The sequence below is a fragment of the Pocillopora damicornis genome, chromosome 9 (genome assembly GCF_964200805.1).
Source record: "Pocillopora damicornis chromosome 9, jaPocDami1.2, whole genome shotgun sequence".
Classification (NCBI taxonomy): domain Eukaryota; kingdom Metazoa; phylum Cnidaria; class Anthozoa; order Scleractinia; family Pocilloporidae; genus Pocillopora; species Pocillopora damicornis.
This window is the reverse complement of record NC_142678.1, coordinates 21,550,460-21,570,969: the sequence shown is the minus strand read 5'-3', so window position 1 is coordinate 21,570,969 and position 20,510 is coordinate 21,550,460. Positions and strand designations below refer to the sequence as shown.

The 20,510-nt window shown below is 37.6% G+C and overlaps 4 protein-coding genes and 1 pseudogene across 6 annotated transcripts; 4 read left to right on the top strand and 1 right to left on the bottom strand.

The window, feature by feature from the left end:
- Positions 1-1,537: 1,537 nt before the first annotated feature.
- On the top strand, positions 1,538-3,444 carry LOC149040643 (QRFP-like peptide receptor). The gene has a single exon (XM_089182584.1). It carries the CDS (start codon positions 2,375-2,377, stop codon positions 3,377-3,379), a length of 1,005 nt encoding a protein of 334 aa, XP_089038710.1. The 5' UTR covers positions 1,538-2,374; the 3' UTR covers positions 3,380-3,444.
- A 1,064-nt stretch (positions 3,445-4,508) lies between these two features.
- Positions 4,509-10,922, top strand: LOC149040641 (uncharacterized). 2 transcript variants are annotated; one of them, XM_089182590.1, is made up of 2 exons: positions 4,509-4,638; positions 6,993-7,684. In XM_089182590.1, exon 2 carries the CDS (start codon positions 7,008-7,010, stop codon positions 7,560-7,562), a length of 555 nt encoding a protein of 184 aa, XP_089038716.1. In that variant the 5' UTR covers positions 4,509-4,638; positions 6,993-7,007; the 3' UTR covers positions 7,563-7,684. The 2 variants fall into 2 exon arrangements, 1 of the variants encoding a protein (XP_089038716.1); XR_016179783.1 differs by lacking the exon at positions 6,993-7,684 and adding an exon at positions 10,783-10,922 and having other exon boundaries at positions 4,527-4,638.
- Positions 8,334-9,705, top strand: LOC149040642 (uncharacterized). Its single transcript, XM_089182574.1, has one exon. It carries the CDS (start codon positions 8,399-8,401, stop codon positions 9,596-9,598), a length of 1,200 nt encoding a protein of 399 aa, XP_089038700.1. The 5' UTR covers positions 8,334-8,398; the 3' UTR covers positions 9,599-9,705.
- LOC149040639 (protein downstream neighbor of son homolog) lies at positions 10,759-18,674 on the bottom strand (annotated as a pseudogene). The gene is made up of 4 exons (XR_016179785.1): positions 18,339-18,674; positions 14,100-14,699; positions 12,481-12,932; positions 10,759-11,671 (listed from the first exon to the last, which is right to left on the bottom strand). The product of XR_016179785.1 is annotated as a protein downstream neighbor of son homolog (transcript).
- Positions 15,186-17,632, top strand: LOC149040640 (uncharacterized). Its single transcript, XM_089183107.1, has 4 exons — positions 15,186-15,193; positions 15,280-15,290; positions 16,751-16,915; positions 17,365-17,632. The coding sequence occupies exons 1-4, from the start codon at positions 15,186-15,188 to the stop codon at positions 17,487-17,489; spliced, it is 309 nt and encodes a 102-aa protein (XP_089039233.1). The 3' UTR covers positions 17,490-17,632.
- Positions 18,675-20,510: the final 1,836 nt, after the last annotated feature.

Sequence of the window (20,510 nt, the reverse complement as noted above, 5' to 3'; positions counted from 1 at the left end):
CTACGTTCCGAAGCATCAAGAATTTTGACGTTTAACAATCGTCTTGAAATAAGTTCATCACAGATAACTCCGCAAAGTAAATTGACGAGCAAAATAACTTCAAATTATCGCCGGTAACGGCTTGTACCAATTGGGAGAATATTTAAGACGCCGTTTAATGCAAATAGCGCCATGATTATGGAATATCAGTTTTAACAGCTGACAGCTACTAGCCTATTTCGGACAAAATTTCGTTTCCCTTAACTTTGTGGTTTTTTTAGACAGATGCAAATTAAACTAGTGCATGTAAGATAACAAATTCTCCAAAATTTTCCATCGTAGATTTTCTTAGCCTGTGAAAAGACTGGTCGTTATGAATGATAAAATGCAATAAAAACGACACGCAGTACAAAGTCATATGATGCGGATATTCAAAGATCCATGCCCCTTGCAAACCGGCTGCAATGTAGAGACAATTTTATTTTGCGTGGGTAATATTTACAGGAGAAAAACAGTGGTTTCTTTCCCTCGACCAAAGAGAACAAAAACAAAACAAAACAAATTGGAGCTTCCGTCCTGTGTAAGTTGGTGTCTTTCTCTCGGAAGTCTCCGCTGCTATAGAGCCTGATTCTAATAGCAGTAGATCGATTTGGTGCTGTGATATATCCCTTCCATTCTCCGTTCGTCAACTCAAAGCGGTGTTCCTTGTTCATCCTGGGTACTTGGATTATCGCCATGGCCATCCAGTCCCCTTTCTTTATCGCCAATAACCTTGTTCAGTATCCCACAGCAGTGATAGAGTGTGAGCCTCACTAGGAAAATGTCTTTAGAGATACTTCTGAATTCTTAAACTACGTCGTGGCAAATATAAAAGCACTTTACTATATGCCTATGGTGTTGATTGCCTTTCAATACATTATCATTATTTGAATATGAGAGACGGTAAGTTTTGAGCTCGGTAAGGAAATAGAAAAAGATGTTTTTCGTCTTGTCACGAGCGTGGGACAAAGAAAACATTCGGAGTCCCCATGAGGAATCGAACCTCACACCATCGGATTCCGCAGTCCGATGCTCTAGAGCATGGAAGCGCGTAACCTGAAGGTCTGAAGTTATTTTCGATCTCCCTGTCAAAATGTCCTGGATCTACCTTTGTTTTATTTATTCTTTTTCTTCTGCGCAAAAACGATCTCGAATTTGATAACTTATTTACTGAATGAGAAGCTTGATGATAAAGGCGCTGTAAATATCATTTATACGGTGTGATCACGTGCAAGTGAACCAACTGTCCTCCCTCAGACATAGCGGAGGCTTTATCTGGCTTTCTCCCACCGACTTCAGCAGCTGAGTAATTCTGTTCGGCGACGATCACCTAAGTTTTCTGAAACTTTCCGACCCATTTCTTAGATGGTATTGATGAGATAAGGAATGCCTAATTGACATATCGACGGAGTACAGAACATTAAACAATATTGTTGTTAGCTTTAACGCCCACTTATTCTCTTTGAGCCGCGAATCGCCACTCATTAAGTGCGAAAATCGGCAATATAAGCATTTATCTATTTACTTCATCTTTTCTTTTTTTCATAGAATAACTTGTCGTTCACATGGAAAGCTGGAAGAGGAACTCTTCAGTATCAATCCTTTACACGATCTGCTCGGCTGTTTTATCTCCTCGAGCATAGTGCTGGATGCTTTATTTGACTATTTTTTTCGCCAGCTTCAGCAGCTGTAAAATTCTGTTCAGCGACGTACAAATTCGCTTCGTGGAAAAATAAAACTCCCCGCTTAACATAAAAATTGTCCTGAGCCCTTCCCTTTCATTATAACTTCGTGAAAAGCCTTAAAATGTACTTGAAAACCTCCAACTAGTCAACTGAGTAACGAGCCTACTAAGTAAGTTCCAGGCTGGATTAAACTTTCGATGACAACGTGATCAAAAATGAGTCCTTAATAAAAATGTCGGTGTAGAATATTGTCATTTGATTGATTGGCTAGTTTTAACACGTCATCATTATCAGTAAACATCTGTTTCTGGGATATTTCTGGAGTCTTTTTCTCGTCATTTCGTCAATAGTAACAATAATAATTTCAATAATAGGAACAACTTTCGAAAATTGTCCTTTTTTCTCCAACCATACTCTGAATTGGAAAAGTATCTCGATAATATAACTCCGAACGAAAGCTATTAAACTCCACTCTGGTTATCTGTTGGAGGAAGTTTCGGGTGTAGACTGCTGATTTTCTTAAATTTCTAGGCATGTTTAATAATTAAGCATGTTTTATTTATATAGATAGATATGATTCATAAGCTATGTTTTTTCCGGCTTTGGTAGAATATAAGTGACCTTCGCAGAGCTGCTGGCTGAAAACAAAACTGATCTCCTGGCACCGCAATATGTCAGCAAACGTGACAGCAACCATGAATGGAACACAGTCCATGTCGAGCTGCTTCAACCCCACAGCGACAAGAATTGGTGAAACCTTTGCCTACTGTCTGCTATTTGTTGTGTCGCTGGCTGGAAATATCCTCATTGGAATTATTGTCTACAAGGAAAAAGCTCTGAGAACACCAATCAACATTTTGATTGTAAACATGGCAACATCCGATCTGTTGTACTCGATTATCCGTTTTCCTGTACTTTTTGTAACGTTAAACACGGCCAGCCACTGGCTGCTCAGCGGTCCATTTGGCCAAGCGTTGTGTAGACTAAAGTACTTCATTACTGATGTCTCCGCGTTGGTGTCCGTTCAGAGCCTAGTTCTGATAGCAGTGGATCGATTTGTAACTGTGGTATTTCCTCTCCGTCCCTCACTGATCAGTTCAAAGCGATGCAGGCTCTTCATTCTCGTAATTTGGGTCGTTACCATGGCAGTCTCTTGCCCACAATTACTTGTGTGGAATTTTCTCGAGAATACAGAAGGGCTGGTTTGTCAGCGGGAGTGGAACGACAAATTTAGAGCGTCCTCATCGATTGAAAATTACATTCTGGTAATGATCATTGTATTCATCTTTAACCCTTTGGTTTTGATTGCCATACTTTACTTTTCCATTGCCGTAAGAATTAAATCGCAGAAGATTCCAGGTGAGCCTTCAGTAAACGCAAGAAAACAGCGCTTGAAGAGAGAAAGAAGTGTTTTGAAGATGTCCGTTGCCATCGTGTTCGTTTTTGCAGTATGTTGGCTGCCATTCAGTATCGTTCTCCTCTTATTCTTGTTTTCATCAGACAGCGCCATGATGTCATCTTGTGCCCTCCAATACTCTGAGCATATTGCCTTTTTTCTGGCTCGATCATACTGCGCTGTAAACCCTTGTATCTGTTTCATATTCAGCGGTAATTATCGTCAAGGTCTTAAGAACCTCCTCGGCTGTTTCTCTACTAATCAAGCTGCCCTGACATAGTTGTCGCCCCAATCTTTTGCATACTGTTCAGCATTATTCGAGGAATAAAATTTGTTTCCCATGCCAACAATTGGTTTCCCATATTTTCAATCTGTTTTTGTTTTTCTAACTTGTAAGGTCAAACTTTTTTGTAAACTCTTGCATCTAGCATATCATATCGAAGATAACAGCCAAGCTCTTACAGACATCCTATATCTATCTGATTCTAGAGGAGCCTCGCTTTATTGCATCCAAAATGTTTGAAGTAGCACTCCGTGAAATTCAGTTAATAAATAGAAGAGAGTATTACGATTTTTCCTTTTTTCCTCGTTTATCTATTTTGAGCTGTACATGAAAAAGGACGTCGTATTTACCGAGATGATTTACTGCGATCTCTATAGGATACGTTAAATCCAGTTGTTTCCCAAAACTTGTAAATAATATTTATTTCATTCATTTACGTTAGTTTACCTTATAGCAAGAGAAACTTTGTTCAACGGTTCAAACCGTTTTTTGAACTCTGACCTAAGGATTTCGGTTGTATTGTGTACAGTTTGCGGTTATTAAAGTTTTACACTCTTCCTGTAAAATAAAGAGGTTTCCAATCAACATGTGATGGAAAAAGAAAAAGTTAAATCCACTTGACATCTAATATTACAAATAAATATTATCAAGAAAGCAACGGGAACTAGTTCTGTTTCTGCTTCAGCTTCAGATTATTTGTCATCACGGTCATTCCTTTTTATGGAAAATTAGAGTTTTGGGGAAAAAAACCCTAATGGATCAAAAATTGCCACTCTTCCTGAATTCTAACTAAGTGCTGAGTTAACGTTAAAAACCTTTAGTCATATTTTTTTACATTGAGAGTAAATTTGACAGAGTCCATTAGGAGGCCAACCGAATTTAAAAAAATTCTCATTAAAAGGGGAAAAGTTCTAACTAAGTGCTGAGTTAACTTTAAAAACCTTTAGTCATATTTTTTTACATTGAGAGTAAATTTGACAGAGTCCATTAGGAGGCCAACCGAATTTAAAAAAATTCTCATTAAAAGGGGAAAAAAAACCCTAATGGATCAAAAATTGCCACTCTTCCTGAATTCTAACGAATACTGAGTTAACTTTAAAAACCTTTAGTCATATCTCTTTGCATTGAGAGTAAATGTTACAGAGTCCATTAGGAGGTCAATTTCACATGAAAAAACCGAACTTTTGACGTTCTTCTGGGAGGGACAAACCCTGGAGAAGAAGAGGGCGACCTAATGATGAGGACTGTAACTAAAAGTACGTATGAGAGTAAGCAAAGTGCAGGCTCAGAACTTGTCTGACTCCTGTGAGCCTCATAACGGGGAGAGAGCCTAAAAAGCATCTGCACATTTTACTGCGCATGTCGAACTTGCTTGGGCTCATAATGGAAACCGTGTAGAGGGTAGCAAAGCTGTCTGACTCTCGTGAGTCTCATATTTACCGTGCAGAAATATATCAATAGGTGTGATCTGCTTATCATTGAAACTTTGAAAAGAGAACATTTTACCGTTTTAATGAGCGACATATGCCCAAAAGAGCCGCTAAATTACAGGGTGACCCTATTCCATGGAATGATAGAACGCTGGAACCGTGAACGGTAGAACGACGGAATAGTTGAATGGCGGAATATCCCAAAACCCGTCTTAAGAAGTGAAATAGCGGAATATCCCAAAACGCGGAATGCCTTGCTGTATGAAACAAAAGTCTCACAAAAATAGAATTGTGATGAAATACGAAAATAATTCAGAGAGCATTGCATGAAACACTTATGAAAGGCTGTTTCGAAAAAGCAAATACATCGCAGAACTAGCTACTTAGCATAAAATGAGCGAAACGATTTGATTAAAAAACTTTTACATGCCTAACCTATTCTGAATAACAACTGGCCATCTGTCGGGTTTTAATTGATGTTTTGGTGCGAATTATTATTTTTGGGTGTATAAGGTAGGAGGATTATCGCAGATTGAAAATCAAACATAATAAATATAAGCATCTGTAAGATATCCTTGCATCTAAAAATTAGGGAACCTATTTTTCTCTGTCTCCAATTTTGGTTACAATTGTAAAAATTGTTGTTGAAGTACAAAAGATCGAATTTTGCATCGAATAGTTAAAGTACAAATGAAGTATAAATTTTGTTCTATTTTTTCGTTATAAAAGAATAGTTGGCTTCGAGAGTTAGAGAGCATCTTGCTGAAGACGACACTGATCCTACAGTTCCAAGAATGTCGGCAAACGTTAGTGCGACGGTGAACAGAACACCAGTAACAATGAACTGCTTGAATCCAGTAGTAAAGAGGATTGGTAAAACCTTTTTTTGCGGCCTGTTACTTGTTTTCTCAGTGTCTGGAAGTTTTTTCATTGCAACAATTGTCCACAAAACTAGATCCATGAGAAAGCCTATCAACTTTTTCTTGGTAAATATGGCCATATCCGATCTTCTGTTTCTTTTTTTCCTTTTTTACAGACAACACAAACGCTCGGCTCCTGGTTGATCAGCGGTCCTCTTAGATATGCGTTGTGAAAGCTGACTGTCTTCTTGGGAGATATCTGCTTTAGTGTGTCTATTCAGAGCCTAGTTTTAATAGCATTCAATCGATTTGGAGCTGTATATTTTTCCCTCCGTCTCTAACTGATCAGTTCAAAGCTGTGTCAGTTCCTCATCTTTTTCACTTGGATCATCACTATTCTTACCAGCACCTCGATGAAATAAGTTAACAAATGGAAGCTATTTCCATGGTTTCTCTGTTTTTTCTATTTTTTCAGTTGGTAGTTGTTTTACGATCGCAACTAGTTATTACAATTTTGTTTTTGATTTTGTTTTGTTTTGTTTTTTTGGGGGGGGGAGGTCTGTTTATTTTCAACTGAACGTGCATAATGAAAAATTACGTCACTGAGATAAACCGGATTTCCCCCAGACCTATTAGGTCCAATTATTTCACGAAACTTAGAAATAATCATGAATTGAAATGTCTGCTTTGAGAACTAACTTACTTAAATCCTATTTACAATTTACATTATGGCAAGTCAAACTTAGTTCATTGGTTCAAACCATTGTTTGAACTCTGCTGCTTGTTTTCCGGTTCTACAGTGTTTATTCCCTTACCACCTGTAAATAAAGAGTTTCCGATCATTTAGAGAGGAAATGAGCAAAAGTTTGATCGAAATGAAATCCAATACGAAAAATAAATGCAATCGGCTCCCGATAACTTGAACCTTTAAGGAGAATTGAAGAAGGTTCCACTGAGTTACCGGGAGTTCGAGTTAACGGGAATTGAAAACAAGGGCTCGGGAATGAGGGAAAAACGGTGTTTACTGTTTTTCGTCTTATACAGTATACATTTTAATACAATTCAATTACAGAGAAGTCGAATGAAAACGGAACACAAAATTACTGAAAATTACCTGAGTTAGCGGGAAGCTCGAGTTATCGAGGGTTTGAGTTACCGTGGATAAAACTGCTAGAAATGTTTGATGGAAATCCAGGGGAAATCGGTTTTTATTCAAGTTAACACGCGGGGTTCAAGTCAGCAAGGGAAGATTTATGAGTGCATGCGTTTGTTTAAGGCAACGGGCATGGGAAAATGCTAGACGATATACTTCACTTTCAGTTTTACCTGAAAAAGATGTCAGCTTTTGAAACACCATTGCGGCCACCAAAAACGCCAGACTACCGTCCAAATCTGGACGAGGCGATGGAATTAACGTACACTGATCCGAACCTAGAACCGGACCCAGAGGATAGCCCTCCAGCATCACAACTCGAGCCAAGGCATAAAGCTGCATTAGCCAAACAACGCAGCAACGAAGGTCTACGCCTTCAAAAAGAAAGCCGTCAAAAAGAAAACCTTCCGAGGAATAGCCGACCCACGCGGCAGCCAAGGAAGAGGAAACATGAAGACACTATCAGCGCTATCCAGTTCAAGAAGCAAAAAACTGAAACCTCCATTTTAAAACTGGAGAGACACTTACAACAAAAGACTTGCCCTAAGTCGCTTCAAGACAAGGCGAAGGCAAACGTCACGCCTGACGAAACCTTTCGACAGGAAATAAGCGCTATTAAAAGTCACGCCGAAGAACAATACGTTAGCGCCCCAGTGCGCTTCCATCAGCGTAGACTTGTCACAAGAACAAACTTGAAAAGGCTAATATTGCCAAGTCTCGATCACAATACAATGTAAATACACGTGAAAGATCACGTTCGCCCTTGAGGAACATTGTAAATACTGATGTCGACAGGATAGACAAAATAGAAAATCAGCTTTCAGAGCTGAAAGATCTTATATGTACACGCTTTCAGAGTGATAATAAACATGTTGAAAAGTACAACAGTGTCATCTCTGAAAAATCAGTCGCCAAACCCACTACAGCAAAAAGGCTATCCAAGAATAATAAACGCAAAAAGCGTAGAAAAAATACACTACACAAGCGAGTGACTACAGAAAGGGAGAAAAATGAAAAATACCTTAAAAACCTTTCAGACAATACATTAACTGATCACCAAGTCAGCGTGTTAGCAAAAGGGCTCAAATTTATTGAAACACCCGTGACAAATGAAAATAAGATCAGGCAACAATTGTTGCGTGACTTCGAACAATTCGCTAGGCGAATGAGACTTAGATATATATTCCACGGGAATGACAAGGAACCACATCCTTTCCACGTCAAATCAAACTGGATACCACCAGTACAACCTTCTACTGCCCTTGAACGCTACTTGGAAAATATCAAGTTAAGCCTTGCTGAAATAGAAATAACAAAGCCAAAACACAACCTGTCATACAACGAACACAAAGCAGTCAAAGAACTGCAAAACAATACTGCCATTAACCTTAAACGTGCTGACAAAGGCACCACAACAGTGATTCTCAACAAGAGGGACAAAATTCAAGAGGCCCAGGTTCAGCTCGACAACAGAGACCACTACCGACCTCTTGAAAACCCCATGGTCCAAACACATTAAAAAAAAGTTAATGAGCTTATTGCTCAACTGCACAATGGCAAACATATAGACGATATGACAAAAAAGTGGCTTTCACAGACTCCCAATCCGCCCAGAATACCGATTTTCTACACTTTAACAAAAATCCACAAACCTTTGCCAGTGGGTAGACCGATTATATCGGGCTGCGAAGGACCAACTGAAAGGATATCATCCTTTGTGGATCATTTATTACAGCCTATTGCTCAAAAGCAAAAATCCTATCTCAAAGATACAACTGATTTCATCAACTTTATAGAGAAAACGCAAGTGTCAAATGATACTATTTTAGTATCAATGGATGTAACAAGCTTGTACACAAACATCCCACAAGAAGAGGGTATCACAATAGTATGCCAAGCATACGAAAAATACCACAATAACAGCCCTCCCATTCCGTCCCACTACTTAAAACAAATGCTCGGGCTTATACTGAAAGAAAATTCGTTCCAGTTCAACGGAGTAAACTATCTCCAATGTTTTGGAACTGCCATGGGAACACGAATGGCGGTTGCTTTCGCCAACCTCTTTATGGCAGAAATTGAAACAAAACTGCTTCACCAAAGCAGTATCAAGCCGAGAGTATGGAAGCGTTACATTGACGACGTTTTCTCCCTGTGGGATGTTCGTAAACAAGACATTGATCTATTCATAGAACAAGCTAACACGTTCCATCCAACTATAAAGTTCACGGCTGAAATCTCAGAGACTGAAATCACATTCTTAGACACGGTTGTCTACAAAGGTGAAAGATTCCAAAACGAAGCTATCCTCGACGTCAAAACTCACTACAAACTGACCGAGACCTTTCAATATACACACTATTCATCTTGCCACCCGCCAGGTGTTAAGAAAGGCATTATTAAAGGAGAAGCTATCAGACTTCTAAGAACAAACTCCTCGGAAAGAAATTTCCAGGAGGCCATGTGTAATTTCAAAACACGACTTGAAGCACGTGGTTACCCAAAAAGCCTAATTGAAAAAACGTTATCTGAGGTCTCGTTTGCCGCAAGGCAGTCGACACTTAAAAAACAAACCAAAAAAACTAAAGGAAAAATATTGCCTTTTGTGACAGCATACCACCCAGGGGTTAAACATTTACAACAAATACTGATGCAAGAATGGAACCTCATCCAAAATCAGCCACTGCTGAAAACAATTTTCAAAACGCCTCCGATTATATCATACAAAAGAGGTAAATCGCTCAAAGACATACTCGTCAGAGCGAAGCTTTAATTAAAGGCTTTTGCGTCGCAAACGTAAAACCACACAGGGGAGTCTGTGTAGGCCTGTCTATGACCTTTTCACTTTTTGAGCAAGAATTTGCAACATGGGCGTTTGAGAAAAAAGACCTATAAATGTTTTTGTTCTGTACTTTAAAACAATTCTGGTTGTATTAACATTCTCTCAGCTAATGTTGAATACACTGAAGTAGAAGTGCATGGAGTATTCAAGTGATATAGAATCTTTGGTAGCCTTATACTGATCACAGCATGTAGCATGGCAAGTGATATAGAATCTTTGGTAGCCTTATACTGATCACAGCATGTAGCATGGCAAGTGATATAGAATCTTTGGTAGCCTTATACTGATCACAGCATGTAGCATGGCAAGTGATATAGAATCTTTGGTAGCCTTATACTGATCACAGCATGTAGCACGGCAAGTGATATAGAATCTTTGGTAGCCTTATACTGATCACAGCATGTAGCATGGCAAGTGATATAGAATCTTTGGTAGCCTTATACTGATCACAGCATGTAGCATGGCAAGTGATATAGAATCTTTGGTAGCCTTATACTGATCACAGCATGTAGCATGGCAAGTGATATAGAATCTTTGGTAGCCTTATACTGATCACAGCATGTAGCACGGCAAGTGATATAGAATCTTTGGTAGCCTTATACTGATCACAGCATGTAGCATGGCAAGTGATATAGAATCTTTGGTAGCCTTATACTGATCACAGCATGTAGCATGGCAAGTGATATAGAATCTTTGGTAGCCTTATACTGATCACAGCATGTAGCATGGCAAGTGATATAGAATCTTTGGTAGCCTTATACTGATCACAGCATGTAGCATGGCAAGTGATATAGAATCTTTGGTAGCCTTATACTGATCACAGCATGTAGCATGGCAAGTGATATAGAATCTTTGGTAGCCTTATACTGATCACAGCATGTAGCATGGCAAGTGATATAGAATCTTTGGTAGCCTTATACTGATCACAGCATGTAGCATGGCAAGTGATATAGAATCTTTGGTAGCCTTATACTGATCACAGCATGTAGCATGGCAAGCATTCAATCAAGAGTCCTTGAGATACTTAATACGCCCTTGACTAAAATGAGTGCTATAAGGTAACAAATGATTTCATTCCCAATCTAAGGGTTTTGCGTTTTTTTTTATTTTTGCAGAAATGACTGATGTATATGCTGATGTGGTTTGTGATGTTATGGTTATTTAAGTGACAGTCTCCTTTGGTTATACATGATTGCTTTACAGAAAAAATGTGGAATGGACAGTTACACTTTATCATTTATCATAAAATATGCAAATTGAGGCCTTATTGATTTGGCCCCGGTTGTTGAAGCAGCAAATTTAATCTCCATCTGGTGGAAAGCAAGCTTTTGATGACACTTAAGCACCAGACAGCAATTTATCCATTTTTAGATAACAATTAGACAAGTACCTCTTATTTCTAAGAATTGTAAAACAACATTTTATGTCAAGCTGTACACTTGAGAAAACATGATTTTCATGTCTGTGGATGGATACTCATAATTTACTGTCTGTATAAACCCATAAAATAATAAAATTAAAACATTTGTTCCTTGGTTATGTTAGAAAGGCTCCCTTTATAAAATTCAGATCCCTTTAGAATCTAGTTAAGCCAAGTACACTTCTGCTGCCCTGTAAATATCGATTGCATTAAGATCCAGCTGCATTTTAAATTCAAACAACTGTACTTGTTGTAGAAAAATTATTTAAATGGCTGCAGTGACTTACTCAAGTTGTCCAAGAGAAAAGTTTGTCTTTGCAGCTAAGGTCTTTTAAACAGATTTCCTTAAGTTTTTCTGCCTCCAGGTAGTGTCTCCACTGTCCATGTGAGATACTTTGCTGTAAATTACACCCACTCTGAATATAGTTTTCCTCTGTTTTAATGCTTGGGACATTAAATGCTACTGATGGTTGGTGCACAAAGAAGGTGGCTTTGAAGTCTCCTCCTTGTGATTCCCTCAGTAGATGACACAGTTCATACAGACAGCCAGGAAGGATTGGACCAGAAATCTCCAGGCTGTATAACTAAAAGGATATCATCACAATTAGAGCACCCTTCATTTAAGAGTTGAAAAACCCAAAACCTAGTGAGTAATCATAGTCACCAATTACAGTGATGAAAACATCTTAAGGAACCAATGAAAATTCACAGTAAACTAAACAAATCATCTGAAGTGCTGGAAATAAATGTGCGTTATTGACCAAGCTTGTTTGATCAAGATGGCTACATATTGACCAAGTTCTTTTTCTGTGCACAATAAACCCATGAGAGTAGTTTATATTGTCTTTGTTTTTCTTGTCTTCTGCAGCTTTTTGCAACTCCATTGCCCACACTATCCAAAAATTGAAAAAAAAAAATTTTAAGTCCCTTCCATGCAATGTATTTTCGCACAGGATCAAAGTGGGAAATCCCAAGCAGGCAAGAGAGGCCCATCTTGCCTGTTGGGGTAGCCAATCAAAGAACAGGATTCACTTCATATTGACCAAAGGCGCTGCCAGTGACATCATAAACAGTTACTGTCATAGCATGCGTTTTTCAGGTAAGATACTTCTCCTCTTTCCACTTAGTCTAAATTGGCAACATAAAATTTTCAGGCAAACCTAGCAAAACATCGGAGGGGAGGGGGATCACTATGCAATACTGTTAGTAGCTTCATAATAGTGGAACAAGAATAAACTGTGTTACATGTTACTGTTTTGGCCAATAGTCTCCAGAGAAAGCATAACCTTTACCTTATTGTTGCGAGAATTATCATTGATCTTATCATGATGGTAGAGCATCTGTAAAGAATGAGGTCAAGAAATATTGAAAATCAATCAAATGTATCCTATACCTGTGCCATAGCCTTAGCTTTTTGATGCTTCATGGTCCCTTGGTTTACCTTGAGACCCTTTAAAGTGGCTCCTTCAAATGCAACAGGGGCCAGCAGTGTTGGTGGCACCTGAGCTTGTGGTCCAGTGTTGGCTGTTAAACTTTTACAGTTGAGTAGGAAGTTAAACAATGCAAGAGTATCAACTCCTCTCACTAACACTGTAGAAGTTGGTTGTTGATCTAAGCTTCTTAGATTGTTCCTCTGATGTGGTGTAACAACTTTGGGGTTTAACAGTGGAAACTGTTCCTTATCAAGTCCCATGCTTTCTAGCCACTCACACTTGTCAATACTCTCATCATCAGAATCATTCTCAAGCTCAGCATCTTCCTCTTCGTCTGAGTCCTCATCCTGAGATTCAGGCCCAGACTCTTACTTTCCTTTGACCTCCAAGTGCGGCATGGTAAAGTTAATTCCTGGGATGTGATAATATAATATTGTTATTATGAAGAAAATTAGATTCAAGAGAAAAATAGCCTTTGAAGGGTAAAATTACTGATTAAGTGATTGGGTAATTTCAAGGTAGATTATATTCAATACATCCTGAAAAAAGAAACCAGATGAACACAAGTACTAGAGGGCTAGCCCTGTAATCACTTTAAATCAGGTGAACACAGGGCATGTTGGGAAAATTCAAGATTGTGTTACTTAAACCATGATGCATTAACTGTTTGCATAATTTTGGTGAGTTTTCCCAAACCATGGGAGTTCAATTGGTTATGTGAACAAGGAAAAGTCTTCAATTGCTGTAATTGAATATAAATTTGTAAAAACACAATAAATCTAAAATGTTACAATCATGTTTACAAATTCTTCTCTAAACAAGTGGTTGCAGCAGCTCAGTTATTTTACTCAAAACCAGTGGCATCCTGGGAGCATTTCTTGTCTGTAGTGGTCAGTACATGTAAGCATACATACAAATTTATTCTGGAGCTCAAATCACATTGTTATATTCCTGGATTTTCACTCAACAAAACGAGAACTGTGATTGGTTGATCTTGGTCACGTGCCCCTGATCAAAATCCTGACCAGGACACAATTATGCAGTTGTTGCAAGCATGCTGAATACATGTACAACAGCATGTTTTTCCCATATGATTGTTTAAGAGAAAGTCCAAATATAGAACAAAGCACCTAATGTATGGTCCCTTGGGAAACTAGTTAGTTTTGTTTTCTTGAGAGTTCTGATGTTTCCCGAGACAAATCCATGGGGACCAGACTTAATTGTATATTATATCATCCCACTGCTAACAGCTGTTTTCATTGGATCATTGTCTCATCTTGATTAAAATCACCTTGGTTACCTACATATAAAGGTACAAGGTTACCAGCTCAAGGTTATAAGTGTCTGGTAAAGGTTTTCGATGAACTATTTCTACAATGATTATTGCACCCATGAAACTAATCTGTACAGTGTAATTAAGTTTTATCAACTGAGTTGATAACATAAATTGGTCATCTTAAAGAGTTTAAAAGCTGACGTTTTAAGCTGTAGCCCTTTGTCAGAGGGATATCGCAGCATCACAGTTTCTTTAGAAAGTTTCTCCCTTTATTCATAAACCTGTACAGTGATGTAGATTTACCTTCACTCCTCAATGCATCCCGGAAACCTTTGGTCGTGGGTGTTATAACCACTTGAACTGCATCATCCCTGTTTATTCCAGCTGCCTGAAAAAGCATAGTGCTCTGATTTGCAACTAGATAAAAGTAAGGACAAAAACCAACGCGCACCATGTTGAAGACGGAGCGAAAACTGGACACCCAGTCATGGTGAAGAGAAGATACCATTTCTTCCGTGATTAGAAAATGTCTTTTCGAACTAGTTCTTACCATCGGCTGATTTACGTGGAAAAAGTTCAAGCCACGGTAGAGAAGGGTGCATCCAAACTTTGGTAAAGGAACAAAATGATTCAGGATGAGAAGCACCGTTTCCATTTGAATCGATTTCCTTTGTTTGGCAACGAACAAAATGTGACATACCAGCACCTTCGTCAAATGTCTTCAATGTCCCACACCAATTAAACGTCTTGGAAGAAGAAAATCTTACTCTAGTTTTTAAGCTCCAGTCTAAAGGAAAAAATTCTGAACCATCATTCTCGCCGATTTTCTCTTTAGCCACAGTTAGTGGAGAATCAGCAACGTCAGTTCCCTTGCGAACTGAATTCCCAGTTTTCTGGGAATTCCTAGGAATTCCTAGGAATTCCTAGGAATTCTCAAAAATTCCCAATTATGCAAATGACCCTTGCAAACTGAATTCCCAGTTTTCTGGGAATTTCTAGGAATTTCTGGGAATTCCTAGGAATTCCTAGGAATTCCTAGGAATTCTCAAAAATTCCCACTTATGCAAATTAACTCTGATTTAAAAAGCTTGGAATTACTGGGAATTTCTGGGAAAGGAAGACTCCAGTTTTGTGAGGACTTGGAATCCCTAGGAATTCCTAGGAATTCTCAGCTTTACAAACTACCTATAATTTAAGAAGTGTGGAACTCTTGGGAATTTCTGGGAATTGAATTTGAGGCAATTTTAATACCCTGAGGTCCACATAAATTCTAAAAATTTCTCAATACCTTGAATGTGAAGGTTTTAAGAAAAAGAGTAATTTCAGAGGCTTAAAACTTTGGCTCAATAAAAGGTATGCTATACAAAACTTACCAAGAGATATACATACATGTACACGTTTATTACTTAACGATCATGAAATTTATTACTCAAACTAAGTTTTAGTAAATCTTTACATTAATGTGGATTTTCTCATAAACCAGCTGTCAGTTATGTTAAATGGAAATTGCCAACTTCCACAATAATTAACAATAATTACATTGTTATCTTACTTCCCTAACCTACATTACTGGTTGCCTTTGTTAGAAAACCTTGGAACAGTCAAGCTCAGTTGCCTCAAATGCTGTCAGAGACTTTTTGTTGACAATACTTTTAGTAGAAATTTCATGCCTTAGACAAACAAATTCAACACCTAATTAATCTTTCTTTTTTCATGATTGTTGTTGCTGCTTTTTTTCAGTTTTTTGCTCTATTTTCATGACTAATTGCTGTAATTTGTTTTGCTGTTTTTATTCTTACAAAACATTTTTGTAAGAGTTCCAATACTTGTGGATTATCCACACACTTTGCAAACATTTGGCATGCAGACAAGACAGAGGTAGTCAATGTACCCTTTGAGGAAAAACACCTTTTATATGACGTCTTCAATTTACTTTATTTGAAACTCTGATCTGAAAATATTTGTCAACAAGACTTGTTAGTAGTAAGAAGTACCAACCAAGTTTCCTTTCATAACTTAATCTCTTAAATGTCCCAATCACTGGATCTCCCAAAAAAATATTACATCTTTTTATTTTTGGTGCAAATTACAAGTCCTTCTTTATATAAAAATGAAAAGTGCTAGTCATACTTCAATAATAACAGCTCTTAAGTTTACTTGTTGTTCTTTTCTGTCTGTCAGCTATCAACAAAATTGTTTTATACTTCGGGCAGTGCATAACTATTTGTGGACCAGAGTTCCAACGCACCTCTGTAATCGCATATAGCTACTCCTGTCTCTTGTACAAATGTTTCTCCTTTGTAAGACGCACTCTACTCTGTTGTCAATACTGCTTTAAGTTCAGTGGAAACGACTGACTGAGGAATCGAGATGGCGGTGTTGGAACGTGTTGCTGAACGCTTGCTACGGTCAAGCTTTGTAGATTTAGGTACTGGTACACTGGGATCATCTATGTATCTCTTACACTTCCGAATGTGGTATCCTTCTCTTATAAATATGAGGGTAAAAGACGATTTGTAGTCGCATTCAAAACTGTGATTGGCTTGTGTTATTTCTCACCTTTGCCATTAACACAACTCAAGTGAGTTTCGAGTCTTTGTTTCCTCGACAACTTTCGGCCACAGATCGTGCATTTGTAATACGATCGATTCTTGTCGATTATTTCTACATAGAGTGAGCTCACATCTTTATTTATATCACCAAGCTATCCATCTTCTAGAAGCAGAGAACCGGTCGGAGAAGTCAGAATAAAGTTGGCCGCTTCTCTTAACACTGCAATCGGCAAGCCAGCGGATTCACTTTGCTAGCCAATGACAAGTCCTAAAAGATCCACGTGATCATGCCCGTGATCGGAAACAAAGAAGACTCCATTTGGCGCTCATCTTTGAATGTACTTTTCATCGGTTGATCGCTTTTCTTAACTGTTTTGCTTAATATAACATTTCTAAAGATAGCTTTTATAGTGGTTCAATGGGAAAACGAGAATAGCGTGAGTGTTGTAAAAGAGAAGAAAGTCGTTGGCGCCGTGGAGTTAAAAGAAGGGACAACAGTTGACATATGGACCGGTACAAACAAGGGTCGAGTGGCCATCTGTAAAGCTACGATTTTGAAAGTTTGTGGTGAGTAAAAATTGCGATATTCGTTGTGATCAAAATCTTATAAAAGAATAGATGTAGCGGGTTTAATTAAGCTTACATAACGCTCGGCGCAGCTGAAACTAGAATAATTCTGAGAATCGAATCGGTCACTTGCATGCCGCAGTTTCTTAAGCTTATGCTTTACAATGAAATAAACCTATCAGTAAGGTTTCAAGATTCCTCTAGTCACGTTTGGGAACATTCAAGATTCATAACAAACCTTAGTATATAAAGAAGCCCTCCTTGGTAAAAACAAAATAATGTATTCAGCCCTTTTTAAGTAAAATCCATGAGAGAGATGTACTAACTCCATAACAGAGATTTCTCAATTTGAGAATCCAATGAATGCCCTTTTCCTCATAGCCATCTTAAAAGACTGGTCTGAGCTTTAAACATACATATTTTAATATATTATTTTTTTTCAAATTCAGATGTCAAGGAATCCAGATACAAAATGGTCAAGGTTCTTGTTGACAACCTCATTCAAGGCCAACTCATTGTGAGCCCAGGAAAAAAAATACAAACAGTACAAACAGCAGCTAAGTTTGCAGTTTAGGATAACTTCATTCTAATTTATTGTTACAGTTACAACAAGATTTTAATCAAAAAATCAATTTTATTTGTCTGTAATCAGCCCCTTCACTCCCAAGAATATAACTGTATAAATATAACTTAAGATATTGTATTTTATGGAAAAGAACCAACAGATTTTATTCACAATTTGTGTCAAACCAAATTTAATGATTGATTAGAACTATTTTATATGAATAGCTGTAATTGAGGATTAATCCATATGAAGTTTTCAAGAAAAGAAAAATAAATCAAATTCCATCCTAATATTACCACACATTGATGTTAATAATTAATCAAAAATATTTTACATGTAAGCCTTAATTAAGCTTCTAAATAAATTTCATTGAATACTTGAATTTTAGCTGGGTTTTTTTAATTTTAAGTATTTATTTTATATCATTAGCCTCAAATTTTTGCTTAAAATTCCCAGTAATTCTTAAACATTCCTAAAAATTCCCAAAAATTCCCAGAAATTCCCAGAAATTCCTAGGAACTTTTTAGATTTACAGCTTTTCAGGGAAAGTCATTGGTTCTCTGAGTTGGAATTCCTAGGAATTCCTAGGAATTCCAAGTCCTGTTGGCTATAAACTTGGAATTTCTGGGAATTTCTGGGAATATCTGGGAATTTCTAGGAATTTCTAGGTTGTTAGAACCAGAGTTGTTATGGTTGGGAATTCCTAGGAATTCCTAGGAATTCCCAGTCCGAATTTACCGTGAAAATTCACACCTTTATTCCTAGGAATTCCTAGGAATTCCTAGGATTTTCCTAGGAATTCCTAGGAATTCCAAAAGCCATTTCGCAAGGGTTTCCAGGCTATTGCCAGTATTTTGCTGTTGTGAGTTATTACTTGTTTCATGAACAGTGTTTGTGGATCTATTTTCCTGATTCTCGTCCAGTCCATCGAGGGCACTAAGCAGCCTGCATTCTGTAGTTTTCTCTTCTGCGGAGAGATTCGCCTTTTTCCTCGGAGAATACTTAAACAGATTCGCTCGCTTTAACGCCTGTGAGCGTCCATCTTGAATTCGTCCATTGATAGGTTTCAAGGCGTTTGAGATCCGTTTTGATGAGTTTTGAGTCAGCTTCTTCTTTTTTATCTTCAATTTTATAACTCCTGAAGGTTTTTGAAACCGAATAAGCTCAGGTGAGTGTTTTTCTTCCATGTTTAAAAGCGACACACAGGAAAAAATGTGAAAAATCCAATCCAGTTTTTACTTGGTTTTCGCCTGGATATTTCCTGGTTTTCAAGAAAAAACCAAGTTTGGAGAAAATGCAATTTCCCCAAGTTTGGTTTATCAAGAAATATCCAGTGAGGGTTAAGACAAATTCTAAGCCTGGCACACTTATATAGCCAGGACTGGAAAAAAAAGGAAATTGCAATATCCAGGAGAGGATTAATAAAAAATACAACTTTGGATAGTAAATTATCCAGAACAGGATATTATTTCCATTTTCCAGGCTTGGCAAATAAAAAATCCATTCAAGGATTAATATTGTCTCCATATTTGGAAAATGACATTTCCATTCTTGGATTTTTGAGATCTCCATTGTCGGAAAATGGAATAACCAGTATCAAATTTGTGAGATCTCCAGGTTGGGAAAATAAGATAACCTATCTGGGATACACACGATCTCCATGTTTGGAAAATGTCATTACAAATCACTGAGATATTATGAGATCTCCATGTTTGGAAAATGAGATCACCACCAGTCAGGGATTTATGGGATACCCATGAATAATAAATGGTATACCCAGCCAAGGATTACGGCACCTCCCTGTATGAAACATTTTATGTCAAGTCTGAGATTAATGAGATCTCCATCTTATCGAAGTCAATAACAGCAAAGAAAATAAAGAATGCAGTCCAAGTATTCCTTTAACGGTCAAACATTTAATTATACAATAAACCAGCCAATAAGCTCTGAGTGCTACCTGTACATGTTCATCTTAAGGCCACTACATGGACATGCCTATCACACACCTGTACAGCATTCCTTGGCTTTAAACATCAAAATGCATTCTTAAGGTATCACAGAAGGAAAATTCAGGTGTTTGCATTCTAAGTGAAATTGTGTGCAAACCATCAATGCTAACCCCAATAAAGTATATCGTCTGAAAGATAATTGAGTATAGATTGTATTTTTGGATTTTGTTTTGATAATATAGACCATAATAAGCAATGTTAGCATTTGCTTGCGATTCTGAAGTTGTACAACATTAGGTTTATTCAAGAACACATTTACAAGAAACACCTAGACTTTTGTGTGGAATTTGATCTACATATATTGGTCTAAAAAACGGTGTCTCAGATTTTTCTTTTATTGCTCCATTATTTTGTAAAATTGAAAAAGCACTATAAACTCCTCTTTTAAGTTAAAAATTCTTAAAAAATGGAGCATCAAAAGAAAAAGCAGAGACACTGTTTCTTAAACCAATATGTGTAGATCAAATTCCACATTAAAGTTTAGGTGTTCATGTAACCATGCTCAGGAATAAACCAAATGTTGCACGTCAGAATCACAAACAAAATGTTGACATTGCTTATTATGGTCTATATGACTAAGACAAAATTCAAAAATAGCTTTCAGACGATATATACTTTATTGGGGTTAGCATTGATGGTTTGTACACAATTTCACTTGGAACAGAAACACCAATTTTTCTTCCGTCATACCTTAATTGGAAGGAGACCTATTCAAAAACTTTAAGACAGCCTTCTCTCTTGCATGTACTTTCTAATAATTTCATCAATGGCTTTTATTCCTAAGCCTGCTCTGGGGAATGTGTAAGATTCATCTTCAGCCAACTGCTTCGTTATCTCTTGGAGCTTCTTTGAATTTTCTGCACTGTTTCTAAACCAAGGGGTGGATTGATCATCAGGCCAGACAGTCCTAGCAAAAGCAATGATTTTCTTCTTCCTAAGAATGCAAAATGAGATTATGAGGGCATCCAGAATTCTATCACAACTGAACTTTTTTTCTTTCTTTCTGCATAACACCTATAAA

What these genes read in the sequence shown, in the direction of transcription:
- LOC149040643 (XM_089182584.1), top strand. Translation starts at nt 2,375, where the DNA reads ATGTCAGCAAACGTGACAGCAACCATGAATGGAACACAGTCCATGTCG.
- LOC149040641 (XM_089182590.1), top strand. Translation starts at nt 7,008, where the DNA reads ATGTCAGCTTTTGAAACACCATTGCGGCCACCAAAAACGCCAGACTAC.
- LOC149040642 (XM_089182574.1), top strand. Translation starts at nt 8,399, where the DNA reads ATGACAAAAAAGTGGCTTTCACAGACTCCCAATCCGCCCAGAATACCG.
- LOC149040640 (XM_089183107.1), top strand. An exon ending in TACGATTTTGAAAGTTTGTG is followed by an intron (nt 16,916 to 17,364) that starts GTGAGTAAAAAT and finishes TTTCAAATTCAG; the next exon opens with ATGTCAAGGAATCCAGATAC.